Raw genomic sequence first — 22,090 nt, 5'->3', positions numbered from 1 at the left:
ATGCGTATGCCTGAGTTTAGCATCTTTTATATTCCTATACGTTTTGTGAACTATCCCTATATCACTACCTCTTCAGTTTTTGGGATCACTGGTACTTTGTTACTAGTTAATAAGGCAGACCCCCGCCGTCTCCAGCTCCGGGCTCATCTAGATCTTGATAGCTAACTCTGCCTTTCCTGGCTCTGGGGTCTTCACCGCCAGGAGGAGCAGGAGGCAGAGGAGCCAAATTACCAGGACTTGAAGCATATCCTCCCATACGCTGAGCTAGGCCAGCACCTTGTGCATTTTTTCCTCCCTGACTTTGTGGGGTCCCAGCCATTCCGCCATTAGCACCTCCCGGCAACATTCCTATTTGGCCCATCATCATTGCGTGCTGCATCTGCATCATCATCATCATCTGCTGCTGCATGACATTAAAGTGACCATGACCCATGCCCATTTGATTTTGTCCATAAGCAGCTGCTGCAGAGTTTGATGGGTCAGAGAAAGCAGGAAGAGCAGCAGTGGGAATAGGGATTTTATTTGTAGGTAGTTTATCGTCTATTGCTGCCAGAGTTTGTATAGACGGTTGTAGGTGTTGTGGGTCAAGGACGAAACTATTGAGATAGTGCACCTGCTTTGCGTCAGCTGGTTTCTATGCCTAAACAGACACTCAATTCGACTAACATCATCGATTTTAGTTTGTGTAATCTCGGGATGCTTTGATGTGACATGCTTGATTACAAACTCCGGAGCTCTAAAAAGCTTGCTACATTCTTTGCAGCGATACTTGTTTGCTTCTTCCTGCTTGATAAGAGGCGCAGTGAGTTTTTTGGTCTCGCTTGATGAAAATTAGTATGAAATTATGCTTTGGAGATGATAGCCATACTCTTCAGGATTGCGTCCTCCATACTCCTTGACATCTACGTCGCCAAGCAATGGCGCTATTTTCATCTCGTGTGCCTCGAGCCACTTTTCCTCTATCGTCTTTTGGGGGAAAATCATTTTCTTGACCCTCCTCTCTGGAGTCTTTTGTCCTACATCATTTTCTTTGAGAGTGGCCGTATCCCTTGCATCTCTCATCTCACGATCTTCGTCCCCATCTTCATTTCGTACCTCCAGCTTCTCGTTCTCAATAGTCGTAAGCTCGATGCTCTCGCGTTGGTCAATTTCACCATTTCTGTGAACGCTTTCATCTTGATGTTCGTCATGACCCTCAATATGAGCATTTTGTTGAGGTTGAGACGCAGATGGGTGAGCCCTAACGTGAGCGATGCATTTTCGATGAAGCTCTTCAGCGAAAGAGCAGGGAGCGACACAGTAATAGCATGTAGAAAGGCCATGACGTAGATAAGAAATCCACTGATCAAGAATAATCTTAGCCTAATACGGCATTAGTAAAATCAATTAATATAACAGAAATTGTACTTTTTGAACTCTTTGAGTATCATTGAGATCATCTCCTGTCAATTGCTTGGTCTCGACAATCTTTTGAATGGTCTCTTCAACAACATCGCTACCCTTTTCAAGCAGACCAGGATTCTTTACCTCGTTGCTTTCTTTCTCCTCCTCTTGATCTTGTTCCTCGCCCTCACCCTCGCCCTCTTTCTTTGCAAACTCCTCATCATCGTCCCCTAATAACTCCTCCTCAAGTCTCATCGCCAGGGCCTTCGCCTTTTGTCCATCCTCGAGTAGTCTGTCAAGGTTATGAGTGCTGGGCGGCGCAACCTTTACTCGTCCGATGGATGGTGTCGTATTAATGGTCATGTGAAAAGTGAAACCATCAATCTTTGTACCTTCCAGTTCAGATATAATGGTTGATACATCTGTTTCATCTGCATACTGCGCCCATGCGACGCGGAAGAAAGAACGCTTTGTGGAAGGATCGGATAGGGCTAACCATTGAAAATTGGGAACTTTGTTGAATAACTAATAAAATAAAACTTAGCATTTGACCTAAACAAGACAACTGTAGGCACACCTCTTCAAGTGTTTTGCGAGAACAAAGTGGAGGCACTGTCTTGACGAAGATCTGTTTCGCTCGAGGAGCAATCTCAACTTTGACGTCCTCATCACCCCATTCTAGTCTCTCACGATCTCCTTTATCACCCAAAGCTCGATTTAATCCTTCTGGTTCGTCAAGACCAATCTTCAGATCCTTGTCTCCCCTCTGCTCACTGTCTCCAGACTGGTCAAAGGTAACATCGTTGTATTCATCAGCTCGCAAAGCAGAAATGTATGACATGACCTGAGGAATACGACCTTGGCGGTTGACTCGGCGGCGTAAGGTCGGATAATGTTGGAGTTGACAGTACTTTTCTTTGAACCACGCCGTTTCCTTGTGAGTGAGAAAAAGGGCATAGAGCTAAAATGATTTTAGAAATGAAGATTGGAAAATTGTCTTAAACATACTTGACGACTTAAAAACTCTTTTCTATATCTTTCATACCTCTTGGCCATCCCAACTTTCTCTTTTGCATCTTTTTCAGATGCCTCCCCTCGGTCAATCATCTCTTTGTGCTTTCTCGTTTCTTCCTCATCTGAGCGAGCAGTCTGAGGGTGCGAATTACGAAACCACTCCGCGAAGCTTCGAAAAGGAAGAAGAGTTTCAATCGAAGCCGGATCTGGAATTGCAAGAAAGCGTGGTGGAGATGGGGAGGAAAGGCGCGGACGATGAGATGGACCAAGAGGTGAAGGAGAACGGCGTCGTTTGGGACGATCTAAAAACTTTGAGCTCATTCCCACGCGTCTAACAACAGACCCACCAACGTCGTCTTCCCAGTGGCCCCTGTTATCTCTTTTCGAAGGATAGTCTTCCCAGGCCCTTAGTCTTTCTCTCTCGTCTGTCTCTGGAGGGTCAAGCTCTCTACGCGGCAGCTCTCTCTCTCTGCCCCTGTTTCTCTCTCGATCCCAGTCATCACGTTGGTCTCGCTCACGGCCAAACCTCGGCGGCGGAGAAGTTGGTAGTGGCGCAATGTCTGAGTGACGATGTGGGATAGGAGCAAATCCTGAGCGGGAGAATCCTGGTTGAGATGTTTCCTCTTGGTGTTCCGTCATTTCTATAGCGCACGATACGCAAACATACACATTTGGATGAGCGCTGTTCGTGCGGCATGGTCAAATTCAAGAAAGTACCTTTTAATTGGACAACCAACACAAACTGATTGGTTTGCTGAAATTATTCAATAGAGTTGCAAGACATCATCATAGCAAGGTCTTTCGGCGTTTGCGGTAATATACAATGAGGCAGTATTTAGTATCTATACAGAAATCAATTCAGTGTCCATCTTGCAAACTAAAATAATTCGACGCAGACAGCGCACAACTCTTTATGTATCTTTGTCGTCTTTATCCCTTCATTATCGAGCCCGTAAGAACTGTTGTTTGGACACTCTGTCAATTATCCTCTCTCCATGAGTCAGCCATCCTTCAAAAATGGATAATCAATAAACCTTTCATTCAGGCTTCTTGCCTACTCTAGACGAGATGACTGTGGCGGCTGAGATGGAATTTAGCCACCCTTTGTTGGAAGTTTGACATTTGACATTTTTTGGTTCAGATATAAGCTAATATGGGATATTTTTCTAGCTTACATACCACATACTTGAACGCCGTTCACTTTTTGAATTCCATCCGCAGGTAAAGATGTTTACCTGTTTAGCTCTGGCCACCTACATCTCATTGGCATCTTTTTCAGTTTCCGGCTTTGAAGCTCCAAGCCAAAGAGCAGATGACAATGTGCTGCCAGGATCTTTGATAACACAACAAGAGGACAATGTGAAAGACTATCAACTGTTTCATGAAAACCGCCTCTTTGTAAGTCTTTGATCGACTGCTCAAGACAATCTCGTTTGTTCCGTTTTCTAATCGTTCTGCTAATACTTAACGTCAAAACGGTAGTATTATCTGGAAAACATTCATTATTTCAGTCCGCATACCCATGCCGCTCACTCACTGACGTCGCAAAGCAACATTGACTTTACATCATTTGAGCCTATCACCATCTTATCCATAAAGATGAATGGACGTTTGCTAGATACCCAAAAGCTGAGGGAAACGATTGGATTGTATCTGGAGGACGATGTGTTCTCTACCGCTTGGCTTCGTTCGATCGGAATCCTCTTACAAGACTTTCCTTTGGACTCTACGGTTAGTCTCAACTATACCATACTGAATGACTTGACGAAAGACTTTGGGACTCGGCAAGTTCTACTCGATCAAAGAATTGAGGTTGTCAAATCAAGAGATTTGCCTTCCAAGCTGTTGTCGCTTTATACTCTTGATATCCCTCAAACATCTTCTCCAGTTAGAGGTCCATATTTGGCCCACTCTCCCTTGACTTCAAATGTCTTGAGACTTTATCCTGTCTATCGTTTGTACCCGGATACCTACAAAACTTTTGCCTCTGGTGTCTATCCTTTGCATGATGGTAAAGGTTCCTATGCAACTCTTGGCAGAGTTGATCAGGCCGGCAACTTGCTCATACCAGTGCCCTCCAGACTGTACAGTATGGGAAACTCATCTACTCCCAAACCTTTGGTTGGAAGTCGAGTAGCTGTCAAAGGTCAGTACTCATGAACTGTTCTCCTATAGCCCTTTTTTCTGATGCTCTTTGTGAAAGATGTGTTTGATATGAAAGGGGTATATACTGCAGCTGGGAGTAGAGTATACAGAGAATGGAAAAAGAAACTCAACGAGACTGCCTCTTCCCTTGAGAAGTTGGAAAAAGTTGGATGTGCGATTGTTGGAAAGGCTAAAAGTTCTCATTTTGCTAGAATCGGTGATTCAGTGAATTGCCCTTTTATTCTATTCTTTCTACAAGCTGACGCAAGCTGTAGATTGAATGGACTTTCGACGAACTCTAGTAAGCAGCGTCTCAAAGAGATTTGTCTCTGACCAATCCACTAGCCCTTTTTCTCCTCGGGCAGATCAATACTTATCATGTGGATCCTCTTCTTCAGGTCCTGCATGTGCGATAGCCTCATATGACTGGCTTGACTTTGCAGTGGGAACTGATACGGCGGGTAAGTACAATGTTGAAGCTTTTTGAAGGAGTAAGTTTACACGTATGATAGGTTCCATCAGAGGTCCAGCCGCTGGTGTGGGAGTGTATGGCAATAGAGTCGGTCATTTCTGTTTGAAATAGCTATGTCTCATTCACATAATAGCCCACTCCCGGTATGATTGCGCTTGACGGGATTATGCGTATGACAGAAGAAGCGGACACCATTGGTGTTTTGACCCGCAATCCAGATATGTTGAAAGAGTTCCTTGAAACGTTGTTCGTCAGCTCACTATATCACACCATTCAATTAACGATCATTATACTAAAAATCGTCTTTCTGTAGGTATTCAGGAAACAAGGTTATCAAATTCCATTCAAAACTTCCCAAAATCATTCGTGTCCCTTCCGAGACAGTTGAGGATCTTTCTCCAGAATTGTCCGAACTGATCCTGGGATTCGTCGAAAGAGTCGCTCTAGCATTAGAGATGAACGTTGAAATGATCAATATGACTGCAGCTGGTATGCAAGCGGGATGGACGCCAAAGGTTTTGGATGATCTTGTGATGGACTTTAATGGCCACTTGACAGAGTGAGTTTGCTTACATTCTACGTTAACCTTAACAAGTACTACCACTCAATGGCGTGCAGAGCTTCCCAGTGGAAATTGATGGGTCAAAATCTGGTAATGGATTACGGGTCAAACAATGATGGTCGTTTCCCACCCATCGGATCTGACTCTTTTGAAGCTTGGCGATGGGCTCGTGACGCCAATTGGACTCAAAAGGATTATGAACAGATATACTGGAGAACAAAGAAATTCTCTGATTGGTACAACGGTATCATTCTTGGAAGAGATGACCAGACTTGTTCACAAAATATGTACGTATTATTAGTTACACCTTTAAGCTACCTTGTTGGCTTTTGACTGACTCCACTTCTAGCTATATGGAACCCCTAGGTCTCGATGAAATTCCATTCTATCGTGAAGCCAGTCTCAATGATCATCGTCTACCGGTAGGATTCCGAAACATGTAGGACGCTTCCGTACTCATTTCAAATGGGAGACTGACCCTTGTCGTGCTATCAAGCTCTCTCACTTCTACTGCGCCTTGCTCTTTAGCTGGGTGTCCTCACTTTGTAGCTCCAATAGGGCAGGTTCCTTATCAAAGCCTTGTGTCAGAAAAGGTCGAGATGATCCCTGTGACCATGAGCATCATTGCTGCTTCAGGTTGCGAGTGAGTTTTTCGTGATTCTTCCAGCATGTAGTACAAAGCATCATCGAATCTCTAAGCTGACTGTAAGCATAGTTTCATGTTATTATCAGCTATTGATAAATTGACACAGGTATCGATGTTTAATTTGGAGATGCCAAAACTGACAGTTATTCACTAGGTCGGTGTCTTGCAGGAGGTAATGACTGGTAAAACAGCTTTCAAGGATTCCTCCTAGTCAGACTTGATGCTGGGATATTTGTGCTTTATGATGATTCAAATACATACTTGGTATCGTTTCAATGCCATTAGTCAATTTGAGAACTCTTAATTTGTAATTGAATTCCAAGAGCAGATATAAGAGTAGACCAAACTTATCTGTTATCCATTGCCGTCTTTTTCTCATAATTCCATCTGACGTACTTGTAAGGATTCTTTACAACCCTTTTGTATCGCCTATTTGCATTATCGCTCGTCTCTTCATATCGTTCTATATGTTGAGTAGAGTTTTGTTTCTCTCAACACAGCCTGGACTCCTGTACTTGCTCCTCTCTATGTGATGCTATAATCTGTCAGGGAGGGGTTATGACTTGGGGTTGGGTGTCGCTTGGGTGAGAAATGTGTACCTAGAATAGAAGATGACAGCTATTCAAGTTCATTCTCTGGGAGATATCAATCATGAGTCCTTCTTTATATCTTTGACGCTTCTGCTGCAGTCATCCAATTGTACCATATCTGATGCATACACAATACCCTGTGCTCCCCCGGCCTTTCTCTGCCCATGATCCTAACAATAGACTGAGTATTATACATGTCTAGAGAATCGCTGACGGATGAGTCAATTTCTGTTACATGTATTCAATACAAATGCCATGATCGGGCTAGTATTACTATGAATCGTTAAAGACTATATTAAAAGAATGATATCGCTCAAACTGTATCTATGAGAATATGAATAACCTAGAGAAGCAGAGAGATGCGGCATATCTTGGACAAGTTTACAAAAGTTTGTATCCATCGCCATCTGTATCTCAATAAATGTACTTGGGAAGAAACCTCAAGAAGCTGTCAAACGGATCAGGGCAAGAGCAGACCAGCAGCGACAACCAAGGAATTCTTCAAAATATATACGATTGTACGCCAAAACAACTAGGCACTTTACAACAATAACATCTATTATATACTATTAGCGTGAAGGATCCTCAAACACATCGTTTTCTCTTAAAGCACTCTTGATCAATCTCTGGGCTTCCTGAACGTCCTCTATTCCCACCGTATCTGATAGTTTCATCCGTGCGTGTGCTTCCGACAGTCTGATCATACTCTCGAGCTGGCGTGTAGTAGCAATTATCCTCTTCTCTTGTGTACGTGAATCCATACCAGCTTTACGCATGTCGACGTAAGCTTGTACAAGTGCTTGGCCAGCAGCTTCAGTGATAACTGGGCTGACTTTTGAACGAGCATACGTGATGTAAGCTGCAAGAGTTTCAAGAGGCTACCAAAAGTCAACGTCGTCAAGATAGAGTGCGAAGCAGATACATACAATGATATTATCCGTCGGTGTGTCGTCTCCATCACTCAAATACAGCCCAACCAGATGCTTTGCCAATTTCCTATCGTTGATTTCATCCACCTGGTCCAAAACCAAGTATAGCAAGTCAAATCTAGATATAAGGGTGGGAGGCAAGTCAATGTTTGCAGGAACAGGAAGCTTGGGGTCGTATCGGGAATTGATAGGATTAGCAGCGGCAAGAATTGAAGTACGGGCATTAAGAGTGGTAATGATACCCGCCTTCGCAATAGATACCGTTTGTTGTTCCTACAATGTGTTACTTTTTCATCCAAAAGAGACCCAGATGGAAAACCTACCATGACCTCGTGCAGCACGCTTCGAGTAGCATCGCTCATCTTATCGAATTCATCAATACAGCAGACACCGCCATCGGACAATACCAGAGCACCACTGGATATCGTCAGCATAGCTTCTTTTGAAACGATATCTGGAATCACCTTTCCAAGACAAGTTGCTTTGAATCTGGATCTCTCGTCACATAGGCGGTCAAACCTACTGCCGAAGAGCCTTTGCCTGATGTATAAACACCTCTCGGGGCAATTTTGTGTACATATTGCAGAATTTGACTCTTACTGGTACCAGGATCACCAACCATCAACACGTTGATGTCACCTCTATATCTGGGACCACCTCCGCCACCACCCTTTGCAATTGATTTATTGGTGCCACCAAACAGCTGCAATAAGATACCCTTCTTAACGTCGTCCAATTCATAGATAGAAGGAGCAAGCGACGAGGCAAGGATATCGTACAAGTCTGGGCGCGTAGAAAGCTCAAGAAGCTTTTGCTCTATCTCTGCACCTGCAGAGGGACCCATGGCATCACCATCCTGGCCCATAACATCACCATCTTCTCGGGCAAGGAGTTCTTCTTCATCATCCTCTCCCCCAACACCGACACCAGGAGGTTTCTTCTCACCACCACGGGTAGTGGGATCGAAACCCATCCGAGAAGTGTTGGTTCTCTTGACATGGACGACATCGAGATAGGTTTTATAAAGTGACTTGATGCTCCTTTGCCTAGGATTGACACGAACAGGTATAGAACGGAATATGCCAGTGATAATGACTCTATCGCCTGGCTTAACTAGATCCACGAGCTCATCGTAAACACAAAGCGAAACAGTGTGAGGTGTTTGTCCATCAGGAACGGCATCGGGAGTTTCTTGTAGACGAATGACTTGTTTGTCGGTGAATTCAGAACGATTGTGTATCAACGACATCGTCCCGACCAAACCGCAAACGTCTCGAGGGCATTTCTCAGGCTCATTGATACGCCCCCGATCAATGTCTGCTTGGACAGTATGTTGGCAGACGAGGCATCGGAAGAAGGCGGTAGTCATATCAGGAATGACTGGAGTCGCTCGAATGACCAGCCCCTTGACCGTCACCAGTCGATCCGTATCTAACCAAAGTCAGCCAGCTGCCTTTTTGGGGCAAACTAAAACCAACCTCCGGGATTCAAATCCCTCATGTTTACAGTCTTCTCACCACCGAATGGTCTCACTTTGTAGACTCGCGTTTCCACTTCCCGCACTTCATCCGTGATCACGCCTAGCTCCAGCTGACTCAAGTTGCCTTCAGAGAATCTGACTTGCGCCTTTTCCAGCTCTTCGTGTCCAAGCTCAATCATGACATCGCGCAAAACTTGATCCATAATAGGGATAACCTCTTGTGGATAATTCACCAGCTGATGATAAAGTTTTTTGGTGGGTCGAAAAGATAGTAGATTGAGAGCATCAAGATTGAGGTTAGTTTCGCCAGTGTAGCGAAGACGGTGGAGGTATGTCTCGTAGAGAGGGTTGTCAGCTTTATCAACCGGAAGGTTATCGTATAACGTCATGGACGAGGGCGCGATACCACCCTCCTCGACAATCTGTCGAGATTGTTCTGCGTTGTATACGGCCCGGTATTTAGGCTTGAAACCTCGCAAAAAGTCTCGGAATAGATTCATAGATTCTTGCAGCGAGATCGTGGTACCCCAGATGAATTTCACCATCCCGTCGATTTCGTCATGGTTTCCATCGGCTTGAGAAGGACCCGTGGCAGATAACGTGAGCGTCGGCGATCCAAGCGCGCGAGGAGTTTGTGGGCCATCCGTATCCATGCCATCCGGAGATGAGCCTCGTGCAACAGAAGGAGCCGGTTGATTACGACGGGCAAGTGAGGGAGACGAGAAAGGAAACGAGGAATGGATGTCGCCCCGACGGGCATGTCGCGGGGTAGATCCTCCCGAGCTAGCACTCCCAGTGAGCCGGCAAGACTCCGTGTTAAAACTGACACTTACGAAGGGAAGAATAGAGGTGTTTCATCTCTTATTCTCCTTACCGCTTGAGAGCTCTGCGCCTCACTTCGCAGCTGAGACGGAGGAGCATGAAACCCATTCCCAGCAGGGAGAGAAGGGTGAGGAGACGAGCTTGGGAAATGAAGTGGAGAAGATGTACCAAGCTCTACAAGTTGTCAATCAGACGATGAACGCTTTCCATCTGGCCGTCACTCACGAGCTCTCGACAACTGCCCAACCCGAGATGCTCTCGGCGTGCCTGCCACAGACGATGTAGGGAAGTGGATGGGAGACGAGGAGCGGTTACGGCCAGGAGAAGACATGGCCAAGTGGGTAGATTGGTTCACGATGGGAGGGGAATGGATGGAAGAAAAAACGATGCGAGATGTAAAATTCAGCGTAGACGCGTTCGCGTCGGGACGCGATTAAAAGCCACGTCATTATCAGCCGCCGCGTTGGCTTGAACTGTCCATGGAGAGAAAGGCATAGAATGGTATTTCGTTTGTCTTGGTATCTCTTGAAGAAGAACACGGTGCATAGAACTGCGATAATAATGCAACTCTATGTAGCGACGATGGATTTAGACACGAAAAGTGGTTGACCCGGCTGATAGGAGCGACTTTTCATACTGCAAACAGCTCGACAGGGTGTGGTTACTGAACCGGATGAGCTTCACGCTTACTCTCAACATCTCCAGCGCTTGCTGGTTTGAAAATCCCGTCCAAGACGCCCCCCTTGGACCAAGACAATCGCGTAGAGAGGATGCTAACCTTGCAACGCTGCAACCACCATTTGGACTCGCCACGATTCACCCCTTTGACAACCCACGAGTTGTAGAAAGGACATGCCACCTTGACAATCACCCGCAATAGTACCCCAACCACCCATCTGTCCAGCGCCACAACCCATCCCACCGAGTCAAGCATACCATTCACCGCGTCAACATCCACGCCTCGAGATGTGTCAACCACTCTGCCACCTTGCAAAACCCTCAACAGTCCGTCCAACCCCTCCCTTCTCCACGCCAGCCCATGATTAGCCAACATGACGCCAGATATCCCGCTTTCAGCGACAGACTCAACAGAGAGCAAGGCAGTTCAACTCCCGCAACTGTCACAACCCATGTCTTACCTTTAAAGCACCCAGTGTCCCGACCACTTGTCACAAGTGACTCGTGGTCCAGCTGAAAGGAAACGGTCGGAAAGACTACCCTCTTTTGTACGGCAATGACCAATCTTCCATCTCATACCATGCCACTCCGCTTTTGGCACCCCGCCGCAGCAAACTCTTGACAGGTTAATAACTGTCCATGGCCATCCAAATGTCCTGTCCCAAAACGCCCTCCAAAAACAACGCCGCAACGCTACCGTATCGATCTGTTTTCCATTCTAGTTACTCATGTCCTCTCAAGACACCAACCGATCACTCGCCAAAAGGCTTGAGCAAGATGCACCTTCCTACGAAGAACCCCCTGCTGACTACCGAGAAGTCAAGACTGATGAATCTGAGGTTCTTCAATCTGCCCGGCACTACTATGATACAATGTGTAGTGCAGCCAACACATTTTGTAACCTCCATAAGGAAACGCGTACGATCACGCATCCCCAAAATCGTATGCATTGGATCAACGAGGAGTTGTCGCAACTTGAAAACTGCTTTTCCGGCGGAGATATGACGGTCGAGGACTATCGGAGGTTGGATGGGAGACTTACTGCTTTTCAAACATGGGCGGAGGACAGCAAGGCATACACAGCCAGTAAAAAAGAAACAAACGACTTGTACCACCAAACCCTTGGCATCCTGACGACAAATACCCCTAAAATGCAAACTGCCTTGCGCAACGAGTCCCAGACAGTTAGTGGATGGACGAAGACTAGATTAACACGCAAACGTGGACCGCCACATGTGTCTCAGCTCAAGATACCAAGGAAGCCTCTAGGGAGTGGGGACAATTACGAGGTTTCGCCAATGACGCCATCTGAAGGAGATCTTTCCAAAGACTGGAGTGAGACAGGGAGGAATGAATGAAGCTGGTATATAGAGCCAGGAGTGTAGTCTGCATGAATGAATGTCGCGTCGTTGCTGTCCATTCCACTGACATTCCCCGCATGCACCACAGCGGGATAGCCCAGACAGCGGCACGATGCAGCACACACCGACTAATGGTCGGGATGATGTACCAGGTTGGGATAGTAAAAGACAGATACAGTGTATGCAGAGATGGTGTAGTGAGTTGAACTGAACGTGGCTTCTGGACGTGGAGCAAAGATATAAGGAAGGAACTGTGGTTGATAGCTCCCAGCGGATGAATCTGACCTCTGCCATCACCCATCCCAGATACATACTCCTACACAACCCACTCACCCAAGCACTCCCAGACCAGCGCAAGAACAACCTCACGCCAGTCACCGCAACCTTTGTGGCGTTTCCTTTCAGACACGCGCGACGAATGGAGGGCTGCACGCCACCAGCCCTCTCTGCACGGCGGACGACACTCCGCCGTGCATCCGCGTCGCAGCTGTGTCTCACCGGGGGGGAGTTAGAAAGGATCGTGGCGGATGGACGAGACAGGCTCGGAACGTTGTTGTCTACCGAGCGTTCTTCCATTGACGCGTCGCGACCGTTTGTTTTTTCGTGAAGCGACTCTGTTCTCCGACCGGATGGGTGCGTATATAGTCGGGCCGGGGGGTGGTGGTTGGGGGTGCTGTGGTTCATCATGTCGCCCAAGGATAAGCACAGATCTGGGAAAAGCCCCAAGAAAAGGGACAAGAAAAAGGACGAGGAAAGCTCCAAGGGAGAATCCAAGGCAAGCGCCAAGGAAAGCTCTGTCAAAAGCTCCAATAAAAGCATGGGAAGTTTATGGTTGAGGCACGTGTTTGCTCAACCCGAGGACCTAAGACATTTGAGAGGGAAATTGGGCTTAGGCGAAAGTTCCTCCCAGAAAACATTTCTCCCGCCTACGTTCTCAGCTAGAGGAAAGACCTCCACGAGTACCGTATATAGGAAGCAGAGAGCCACCCGGCGTTCAGTAGACTCCGGGCTCAGCTCTACAGTGTTCACGACCCAAGGTGACCCTGATAGCGAGATAGAGACTGAGCTGGGTGAATCAGTGAGACCACCTGAAACGACTCAGGATGGTGAAGGGGGAAGCTGAGGAGAGGGTGCGCTATGAGGTGGGAGGGGGGACGGCGGGAGAAGATACAGCGGTAGAGGAAAGACCTGTTGATAGATGTCCTGCGAATGAATCTAGATTGTGGGCTGCTGTGACAAGGACGACTCTTGGCGGAGCTATTTCGCGGTTTATGTTTTTTTATCTAGAGCCCTGGGGTAGTACCAAAGACGTGACAGGTGGTTCATGACGGCTGTATGGCAACGGCCTGGTGGGTGAGCAGGAATTTTATTCGACGATAAAGATGTCCCGAGGAGCGTGGAAAAGTTACTCTGCTATGAGCATAGTAGTGGGAGGAGAGTGAAAGTGGAGACGAACGTGGCACGTCTGTCGGTGGATCAGAAGGGTGAGCAACATGGGAGTTTAGAGGGAGGGTGATGAGTCGAGGAGCGTGGATGTGGTAGAAGCGGACGGGTGTCAGGAATGAGGTTGTTCTTGGGCTTGATCTGGGAGTGCTTGGGACTTGTGGAGTATGTAGGAGTATCTATCTCAAATAGATGAAGACAGCTATCAAGATTGATTCCTTGGCGAACTATGAACCACAATCCCTTCCTTATATCTTGTTTGCTCTGCATCCAGAAGCCACGTTCTAGTTCAACCAACTATACCATTCCTCTGCATACACAGTATGCTGTGTTCTTATATCCGCACCTTGTACATGATCCTGACAACGGGGTGGTACTTGAGGAGAGCTGCAGCGCTAGGTATATACGAGAGATGCCATTCACTCACAACGAGCACTCGCAAGCTACTCACCGGGTGGCTCAGTGAGGACGCTGTCCGTCCAGCCTCGACCAGTCGCGCCAACTGGATCTCGTCCGCCTGGTTTCGAGTTGGCATAGGAGATGTGGATGGTGTTTTCACTTGGAGATGCAAGAGGGATTCCCTAAGACATCCCGTCAGGCAGGTAGGGCGGGTCTGTTTTAAAAAGGTGTAGGGGAAGCCCAAGTCAAACTCGGAAGCGTTGTCTAGTGTCGCTACCTGGTCGGTGGGATGCGGAGAGCCTGTCGGTGATGTGAGCAGGTTGACGGGGTGAAGGTGTTGCGACAGACCTCGATGGGTTGTTGGAGACGGGCCAGGTGGTTGGCGCTGATGATGGGATAGATGTCGGCGGTCTTGTGTCGGGTCCATGCCAAAGCGACTAGGCGAGGTAAGGACAGGTGTGTGGGTCGGATGGCTGGTCTCTGGCGACGGTGGCGGTCTCGCCAATCAGTCAGCGCTTTGAGAGCTCGCGGGGTGTTCAGTTCGGTTTGGGAGGGTGTGAGCGAGATGGGCAGGGGTGAGAGTGTCAGGAATATTACCAATAATTAATATCCAAGCTCTGTACCAAAAGGTCACAATAATGCAATTAGATTGCATTACTATTTATTGGCTATATTCCACGTCATAATCCAAGGTTATGACAGAGAGACGTACCGGTGCTCATGGTATGGGCTCTCGCCACGACCCAGGCTATGGGGTGAAGGATCAGTGGATGGATTGTCGGACGGCGGAGAGACGTTACCAGGCGGGTCAGAGATACTGATATGATCCTAATTCAGTGTTTATCACAAGTGAAATACAATATCCCTCACATCTGCCCGTCTTGACGTCTTCAGTAGTATAATCCCTGGACGACTTGAGCAGTGCAGCAGACATATCGAGCTGATGGTGGGAATAGTAGCGCGCTCAAGCTTGCCATGCCGAAATGATTCCAAAAAGACTAATTGATAGGCCAGATTGTCAGAACGTTGGAGCTATGACATGGAATATAGGCAATAAATAATAATGCAACGTAGATTGCATTATTGTGACCTTTTCGTACAGAGCGTGCATCTTGATTATGGGTATTATTCATGACACAGTGTCAGAAACACAGCAAGCAAGGATGGTGGAGGTTGTGTGTTGGGTTGTCTACACTGTCGAGGAGAAGATGTATATGAGGATAGACAACGCAGAGACACAACCCCAGAGAATGAATCTAGCTTTCTGTCTCTAGATATCATATCCTAACTACTAAGTAGTATCTCGTCCCAAGGGCATAACCACTGTAACCACCCGAGTGACCCAGTCTTGACACACAGATGTGGGTTGGTAGAGTGAACTATTCAGGTGGAGGCAAGAAGATGGCCGACGGTCATAGACATTGGCTCATTTCTGACGGATTAAAGCCAGGTCAGTTGGGTGATCCATTTGATTCCGTCCGACATTGACCCATCTTACCTCATCACCTCGCATTTTATCTCTCCATCTTCATCCGCTATGCGTTCCATTCGCCCGTCCCTCCAAGCTGTTTTGGCCAATCCTCTCAGCAAAAGAACGTTGAGTACATCAGCTGTGGTCTCGAATTTTCGCAGTAGGCCAGAGTCAGATACGACACCTGTGCCCGTTGCCGTCCAGGATGGGACGGTGCCTGCTGAGAATGAGATAGCCAACGGCCCTCAATCCGACCTTGTGTCTGGTGCTCCTCGTGCGTCTACTTGGACCAGACGCAAAGCGCTGGGGTAGCGACTGACTGCCATTTTAGCTGAACTACTCCACCGTCCCGTCCGTATTTACCGACCTACCAAGAGTACTATGCAATCAGCAAAAGGAAAGACAAAGAGATGGATGGTTGACTGGGACGTCCTCCAGGGATCTGGGCGGTGGGAGAATCGATTGATGGGCTGGGCTAGCTCGGCGGATTACGTACAGGGGACAAATTTGGCATTTAGGAGCAAGGAGGAAGCCATCTACTTTGTCGAAAAACAAGGCTGGCCATACAAGATTGACGAGCCAAAAAAGATTCAAATTCCGCCCAAGAACTATGGTAAGTTTATACACTGCTAGTATTAAGCGCAGGGGAAATATCAATTGGGCAGAATACGCTGACAACCATCGTAGCCAACAACTATGTGCATGTTCCGGGCAAGCTTAGGATCCATCACACCAAGTAACTCCTATCATGTTGTATGAGATGCATTCAATCTCTGCCCAGAGTAGAGTATCAATTGGAACACAGCTTTCTGCAAACAACCTTTTGTGGCTCTATAATCACTTGACAAGCAGTAACTAGTGATTGCGTTCCATGCGAGCAAAGTATGCTGCCAATTGGACCGACATTTACCTATCACCTCTACTATTTTGGTTCGGAACAATAACGTCACGGTATACTATTCTCAAGCTTTCTTCCATTAGTCTCATACTAGGGTGATCCACCTCTATACCATTCCTCCCCTCGCTAGTTGCTCCGGTGAATCTGGAATTCATCGCTTGCTGTAAAGATTCGCGCTGATTTCTATGATATGGCAATGGCGTAACTCCACGTGTACATATGTCATCGATCCAATCATTCTCTGCCAACTGTTCTGATTGTGCATCAGAGTAAAAGTGGATAGAATCCCGCCTGTCGCCTACGTTAAAACGGATAAAGAAATCGGTTCCCCCAGATGTCCTGTCTGGTCTAAAAAAGATATCGTTTCCATTGTCGCCTTCCACATCGAGAAGGATCCAATCGAAATCGTTGTGTAGGGAAGAAGAGGGATTGTCAGTTGAAGGCTGGCCTGTAAGTGAAGCACTTGGAGGATTGACTTCCGGTGGTCCGTCTGTGGCAAGGATTTCCCCAGGGAGACGAACAGCATAGGAGGGGGGCCTTATAATACCTGGAGGGGGCCAATCTGAGTATAAGTCGGAATCGTTAGAACTTCGTATGTCATCAGGACGTATTCTTCCAGGCATGTTGAAGTAAAATTGTCCACGGTGATAAAGATTGGGTAAGAACTGGAGAAGGTTGAATGTCGCTGACCCAAGGCTATCGGTGAATGAGTAATAGTTGAGATCAAGGTAGAGATGTGTGTTGACGTGTGAACGTAAGATACATCACTAGAGAGACAAGACTAGGGACAGTACGGTATTTATATGTTGCGAGAAAGTGTCAGGATGATGGAGAGGGAAGAGCAGGCCATTGTATGCATTGAGGTGGTAATATGGTTGAATGACCGCCACAGAAGCCGAGAAGATGTAAGGAAGGATTGTCATTGATAAATTCGCAGAGAATGGATCAAGACAACTGCCTTCTATTCCAGCTATCCATGACGTAACCCAAGTGCTGGCAGGAAGGCCTCAACAATAGTAGGTCATGTAAGAGCTGGATAGATTGATACTGTCTCTTAGGAAGATCTGGCTAACCGAAAGAAGACTTCTAGATGTATGACATAATTTGTCAGTCAACAATGAAAGCAACCGAAAGAAGTGACCCAAGCCGTTAACTAAAGAGTAACTAACTTGTCATAACTTGTCATAAACGAGTTAATTACAACAATAGATAATCAACCCAAAGCCTCATTCATCACAGTTGAATATCCGTTTTCATTCCCAACACCACTCACAATCATTTTCTGTCCAGTCTCAACTTGCTTGTCTACTGATCCATGTAGCGAGGTGGTCCACCTGTGCTTGAAATTTGAATATCCTTTGTGAATTTGTGAAAACTTTTGAAAGGTAGAAGCACTTTGGAATATGATGTAATGTATAGTAGAGCTTTTTCTTTTGTGATAGAGGCAGTATGAAGAGAATGTTGGGAGAGAAAGAATCGGCGATCGCCGCTAGTTGGTTTGGCGAATTATTTTCAAGTGATAATAGGTATTCCTAAAAGGTTGATACTCAATGGGTAAGTTGGTTTTGGTATCTTTTGAAAGCTAAAAGACTAAAGCTGTTTGACCAGGGCTGCTCACTATTATCAGAAAAAACAAGGTCAAGTCGAAAGAGATGAGGATTTTATTTCTGTAGGCCAGATCTGGTTTAAATAGTCTGCTTATCGGTTGTAGCGGCTTGGATAATGCGGGGAAGACGACTATAATGAAAAGGTTGAATGGAGAGGATATATCTCAAGTCAGTCCCACACTGGGGTTTAATATCAAATCTTTAGTTAGAGATGGGTAGGTTTTGCCTTTTCGCTCGAGTCGAGGTCTGACGTGTGGATAGCTATACGCTCAACATTTGTACATTTTGGGCACCGTTTGATGGCTCTATACTGACCATGGAGAGTTAGGGGATGTCGGAGGCCAGCGTACGTTACGGCCTTACTGGCGTAATTACTTTGAGTCTACAGATGCCGTCGTTTGGGTTGTCGATTCTTCCGATCGCATGCGCATGACAGATTGTAGGGATGAGCTGAAAGAGTTGCTGAAAGAAGAGGTACGAACGTGTATTGCAATGGGAGATCAAACTCTTACGCGCAGAACAGAGATTGGCAGGAGCAACGTTGTTGGTCTTTGCAAATAAGCAAGACCTTGACGGTTCCATGACTCTGAAAGAGATGAGAGATGTGAGTGGTATGTCAAAGTGAACCGAATTGACCGCCAGGTCCTTGAGCTCCAATCGATACTCTCCCACAGATGGGTTGTGTATCCTTGTTCTGCTTTCACAGGTGAAGGTTTAACAGAAGGAATGGAGTGGCTCGTCAAGGAGGTTGCTGGACGGCTTTACTGGTCTGGGCTTAATGCTACAGATCACAGCATGCAGGGAGATGTGTCCAAGGCCATCACAGCCTAACAAGAGATGAAAAGAACTCGAGGCAAGTGTTATACATAACTTTTAATCTCGTCCAAAAGTATTCATGGTCTTTCTAGCTGTTGTACAATCGTATCATCTGCTTTGACATTATCAATATACTCATCCACATCATAACGTTTGCGGTATACACCCTATGTAGGACATGACAAAAATTGCGTTGATTACTAAACACCTATGAGAAAATCTATCGGAAAGACTATCCGTGATGAGTGTGTCGCTTTCTGAGCTCATTCAAGCGACGAGACGGTGTATCGGCATTCCAGATTTCTTCGCCAGTTACTGGATCGGTACGATCCATGAGAAATGGAATACCAAACTGCTCGACAACGAAGGAAGAGGAAACGGTACCATAAAGAAGCGCTACAAACGTGATTAAGTTTGAAAGACTTTGCATTTACAGCATAATCACCTTCATAAGGGTCGTTTGTCAATGACAAACCAGCCATAAACCCACCGAGGAAAGAGTTGCCAGCTGAAAACAAAATAAGCCAAAGACAAATCTGTAATACTTACCTCCTGTAACGTCCTTGACTCGCTTTGAGAGTTTACCATCAAAGTATGCTGGACACCATACCAAGCCGCCAGACTTGGTACCAAGACAAGCGCCTAGACGGCCGCAGCGAATGACAATGATACCTTGTCCATCAGGGCCAATACCCACGTGGTGAAGTAGATAGTTTATCAAAGACTCTACTGTTGGCCGCAAAGCGGGTGACGAGATAGGCATTGGTGAAATGCCATAAAAGGAGAACAGCTCTTCATGATTTGGACTTGACGAGGTGATCAGTACTAACAAACAAAATTCAAAAATACTTACGACAGTACTTGAATATCAGGCAGTATCTTTTCTAACCAGTCTTTCTGTTGTGGATGGCACGCAGTCGGCGCTGGCTCATACACAATCTTGGGTCGCCATTCATTCGAGAGAGTCTCACGTTCTGTCAAGAGTGTCGCAACGTCCTCGGGAGAATAGGGAGGAGAAATATGCAGGTATTCTGCCTTGCCAAGCGGCGAAGCTGATATCTCAGCCATCGTTCGATACGGCGGTTTCACAACCGATTGAAAACTACAAACCGTCAACGGCCATACACCACCGCCTCGCTCTGCCACTCACTATCTAGCATCACCTTCATACCGTATCCTTGCTCGGGTCATCCTAGTGTTCTCATTCCGATTCCAGACCCAAATCTCTTCGCCCAACTTATTCAACCTGTTTTCCACCTCTTTCGGACAATCGTCTCGCTCTGGAGGGGCTCTGTCTATCAACGTCTTCAACTTGTGTGGGGGCAGCCAAAACCTAGCGCCAACAAGAGCATAAAGAGCACCACCGCCGAGCATTTCATAGACGGCATCCACATTGAGAGCTGGCATATCATCAAACAACAACTGGGGCGTCGAGGGGCCAGACGGACACGACGTGCCCGACGTACCCGGCGAAGACAGCGGGGGCGAGATATCCAGCCGTGCAGGGGGAATGAACAGCGGTTTCGTCATGGGTAAAGTAGGTGAGTGCGTCGGGATAGGAGACAGAGGTCTCGACGGTTCAGGAGACGAGCTTTCCATCACTGGCCGTGGTAAGCCGTCAAAAGCATCTATAAGAACCGTGCCTGGCATGGTCAATGGCTGAACGTGCTGCAGTGGAAACATAGTTACCTATAGAAGCAATGACCGGAGAGTCTAGCATCCCTCTGCAAAACTCGTCGGTTGGTCGCGCAAACGGGCATTGGACAAATGGGCTCATCGCTAGGATCTGCTACCCAGTTGTGCCGTATCACGAGTAATAAAAGTATGATAACCAAGCACTCACACCAGCGTAGGGGTGGTGGGTGAGGGTCAAGCGTAAATATAAGTCACCCAGTGACTACCCAAAGCCTTCTCTCCTTGGAGCCTTTCCGTGTGGCGCTTTGAAAGGAAAGCCGACCCGAGTAGCAGAGGCCAGGCGGACTTTTAATTGCAGCTGATGGAATGCGATGCCCTAACGTTCGCCGTGGGACAGAATCAACAAGGCGAAATACTCGTGTGCCGACAGCAGAGACAGCCAAGATTATATACAAGCCGCTGCACCAAGCATCAACCGATTGACCAGAGTCGAGACCGAGGCATGGGCTGACGGCCGAACGACAGCACGCAGAGCCCGTTTGCCGTGGCAGCGTCCGAGTCCACAGCCACCCAGCCTCTACCCACGCCTGGGAACAGCTCACCTTTCGGATTCCGACCAGCACACCGACAACATGCACAACTCAAACTTGCGTAGGATATCGACGCCGATCACAGCAATGGCACAACGAAGAGCAGTCCAAGTCGCCTGAAAAATCCGTTATACCACTTTCTCCTCTTCACGGATGATAGACTTGTTTGAAAGTCGGCTTTTTTTTTTTCCTAAAGACTTTGTCTATATCTATCAACTTGAAGATGTCTCTACCTCCACTATCGGAGATAGCGTCTCGGCTTTTTTTTGTTTTTGCCCCGAAGGTTTCGGGTTAGGTGCGCTTTGATCGACCACGCCCAGTGGCAAATCTTGTTTACTGGAATGTCTCTGCCGACGGGCGAGAGAGGAGCCGGCACGAGTAAGCCAAAAAGAGCAGCTGGCGGTTGAGCATTGAACCGTCACCCGTTTTGACCACTGGGTGCAAGCTCGTTGACATACATTGACGCCAGTTTTACTTTTCACTAATGTATGCCGACACATACCATCTGGCCGTCGTCCTCGACAAGAAAGCGGCGACCTCCGCCTCTGACGTGGCTTTCTCATACCCATAGAGAAGGGCTCAAATAAACTCTAAGGATAGTCCAGAAAAAGGCCAATCACACCAACACATCTCACCCACACGTTGCCATGCTCAGGGCACCGTAAGTAAGCCCAGGCACACGGCTTGGAACATCATGGGACTCCCATCACCATGAGACAAATTCCCGAAGCCCTGACGTCGCTCTGGCTTACGAGGGGCGCTTCCGCACAGTCCCTTTGCCGTTATCCCTCGGATCACACTGCTAAATAGGCGTAAGTGATTTTACATACGGTACTAGTCTTTGCGCGCCTTTCTGGCGTAGGAACGGATGGTAATTTAATGCTAGAACGAGCCGCGGCAGGCCTTTTCTTCCGGCGTCGTCAGCACTAGCGTCGTAAATGTCGATTTCTGTTTCAAAAGTTTTGTTTGGCGCCGTGTTCTAGCTCCAAGACACCATGTGGCTTCACGGCAAATGGCATGGAACGGTGGTGCCTGGTTTGGAAGTACCCCTGGACAGGAGGGACGTGCGGTGGCTTTGCCTCCCATGCCTTTGATTAATTCCCTAATGGACGGCAATAATATAAATCTCTTTTTGTTTTCTGGATTCTC

General features: G+C 47.1%; 11 protein-coding genes across 11 annotated transcripts; 5 read left to right on the top strand and 6 right to left on the bottom strand.

The window, feature by feature from the left end:
* Positions 1-106: 106 nt before the first annotated feature.
* Positions 107-3,581, bottom strand: L203_105883 (uncharacterized protein; the record flags this gene model as incomplete). The annotated part of the gene is made up of 9 exons (XM_066215245.1): positions 107-613; positions 667-820; positions 869-1,362; positions 1,408-1,908; positions 1,961-2,344; positions 2,392-2,699; positions 2,745-3,038; positions 3,115-3,151; positions 3,573-3,581. 9 exons carry the CDS (start codon positions 3,579-3,581, stop codon positions 107-109), a joined length of 2,688 nt encoding a protein of 895 aa, XP_066071342.1.
* A 43-nt stretch (positions 3,582-3,624) lies between these two features.
* On the top strand, positions 3,625-6,433 carry L203_105882 (uncharacterized protein; the record flags this gene model as incomplete). The annotated part of the gene is made up of 13 exons (XM_066215244.1): positions 3,625-3,795; positions 3,880-4,543; positions 4,601-4,767; positions 4,818-4,843; positions 4,888-5,003; positions 5,055-5,101; positions 5,148-5,260; positions 5,328-5,573; positions 5,633-5,863; positions 5,926-6,015; positions 6,073-6,219; positions 6,292-6,328; positions 6,377-6,433. The coding sequence occupies 13 exons, from the start codon at positions 3,625-3,627 to the stop codon at positions 6,431-6,433; spliced, it is 2,112 nt and encodes a 703-aa protein (XP_066071341.1).
* A 948-nt stretch (positions 6,434-7,381) lies between these two features.
* Positions 7,382-10,374, bottom strand: L203_105881 (uncharacterized protein; the record flags this gene model as incomplete). Its single annotated transcript, XM_066215243.1, has 7 exons — positions 7,382-7,690; positions 7,739-8,014; positions 8,065-8,158; positions 8,206-9,172; positions 9,220-10,004; positions 10,055-10,217; positions 10,269-10,374. The coding sequence occupies 7 exons, from the start codon at positions 10,372-10,374 to the stop codon at positions 7,382-7,384; spliced, it is 2,700 nt and encodes an 899-aa protein (XP_066071340.1).
* Positions 10,375-10,704: 330 nt separating this feature from the next.
* L203_105880 (uncharacterized protein) lies at positions 10,705-11,097 on the bottom strand (the record flags this gene model as incomplete). Its single annotated transcript, XM_066215242.1, has 1 exon — positions 10,705-11,097. One exon carries the CDS (start codon positions 11,095-11,097, stop codon positions 10,705-10,707), a length of 393 nt encoding a protein of 130 aa, XP_066071339.1.
* Positions 11,098-11,449: 352 nt separating this feature from the next.
* L203_105879 (uncharacterized protein) lies at positions 11,450-12,079 on the top strand (the record flags this gene model as incomplete). Its single annotated transcript, XM_066215241.1, has 1 exon — positions 11,450-12,079. The coding sequence occupies one exon, from the start codon at positions 11,450-11,452 to the stop codon at positions 12,077-12,079; it is 630 nt and encodes a 209-aa protein (XP_066071338.1).
* A 421-nt stretch (positions 12,080-12,500) lies between these two features.
* L203_105878 (uncharacterized protein) lies at positions 12,501-13,205 on the top strand (the record flags this gene model as incomplete). The annotated part of the gene is made up of 2 exons (XM_066215240.1): positions 12,501-12,673; positions 12,728-13,205. The coding sequence occupies 2 exons, from the start codon at positions 12,501-12,503 to the stop codon at positions 13,203-13,205; spliced, it is 651 nt and encodes a 216-aa protein (XP_066071337.1).
* A 654-nt stretch (positions 13,206-13,859) lies between these two features.
* Positions 13,860-14,858, bottom strand: L203_105877 (uncharacterized protein; the record flags this gene model as incomplete). Its single annotated transcript, XM_066215239.1, has 4 exons — positions 13,860-14,224; positions 14,273-14,404; positions 14,637-14,741; positions 14,795-14,858. 4 exons carry the CDS (start codon positions 14,856-14,858, stop codon positions 13,860-13,862), a joined length of 666 nt encoding a protein of 221 aa, XP_066071336.1.
* Positions 14,859-15,461: 603 nt separating this feature from the next.
* L203_105876 (uncharacterized protein) lies at positions 15,462-16,135 on the top strand (the record flags this gene model as incomplete). The annotated part of the gene is made up of 3 exons (XM_066215238.1): positions 15,462-15,669; positions 15,727-16,008; positions 16,083-16,135. 3 exons carry the CDS (start codon positions 15,462-15,464, stop codon positions 16,133-16,135), a joined length of 543 nt encoding a protein of 180 aa, XP_066071335.1.
* Positions 16,136-16,301: 166 nt separating this feature from the next.
* On the bottom strand, positions 16,302-16,916 carry L203_105875 (uncharacterized protein; the record flags this gene model as incomplete). Its single annotated transcript, XM_066215237.1, has 1 exon — positions 16,302-16,916. The coding sequence occupies one exon, from the start codon at positions 16,914-16,916 to the stop codon at positions 16,302-16,304; it is 615 nt and encodes a 204-aa protein (XP_066071334.1).
* A 927-nt stretch (positions 16,917-17,843) lies between these two features.
* L203_105874 (uncharacterized protein) lies at positions 17,844-18,866 on the top strand (the record flags this gene model as incomplete). The annotated part of the gene is made up of 8 exons (XM_066215236.1): positions 17,844-17,847; positions 17,902-17,962; positions 18,005-18,115; positions 18,162-18,178; positions 18,229-18,374; positions 18,424-18,504; positions 18,695-18,753; positions 18,809-18,866. The coding sequence occupies 8 exons, from the start codon at positions 17,844-17,846 to the stop codon at positions 18,864-18,866; spliced, it is 537 nt and encodes a 178-aa protein (XP_066071333.1).
* Positions 18,867-18,948: 82 nt separating this feature from the next.
* Positions 18,949-20,985, bottom strand: L203_105873 (uncharacterized protein; the record flags this gene model as incomplete). Its single annotated transcript, XM_066215235.1, has 8 exons — positions 18,949-19,112; positions 19,162-19,224; positions 19,266-19,522; positions 19,570-19,818; positions 19,867-20,359; positions 20,406-20,440; positions 20,607-20,810; positions 20,954-20,985. The coding sequence occupies 8 exons, from the start codon at positions 20,983-20,985 to the stop codon at positions 18,949-18,951; spliced, it is 1,497 nt and encodes a 498-aa protein (XP_066071332.1).
* Between the last annotated feature and the right edge of the window lie 1,105 nt (positions 20,986-22,090).

This window comes from Cryptococcus depauperatus, chromosome 7 (assembly GCF_001720195.1).
Source record: "Cryptococcus depauperatus CBS 7841 chromosome 7, complete sequence".
NCBI classification, from domain to species: domain Eukaryota; kingdom Fungi; phylum Basidiomycota; class Tremellomycetes; order Tremellales; family Cryptococcaceae; genus Cryptococcus; species Cryptococcus depauperatus.
The sequence above is the reverse complement of the archived record's forward strand: the minus strand, read 5'-3'. Positions and strand labels throughout refer to the sequence as shown.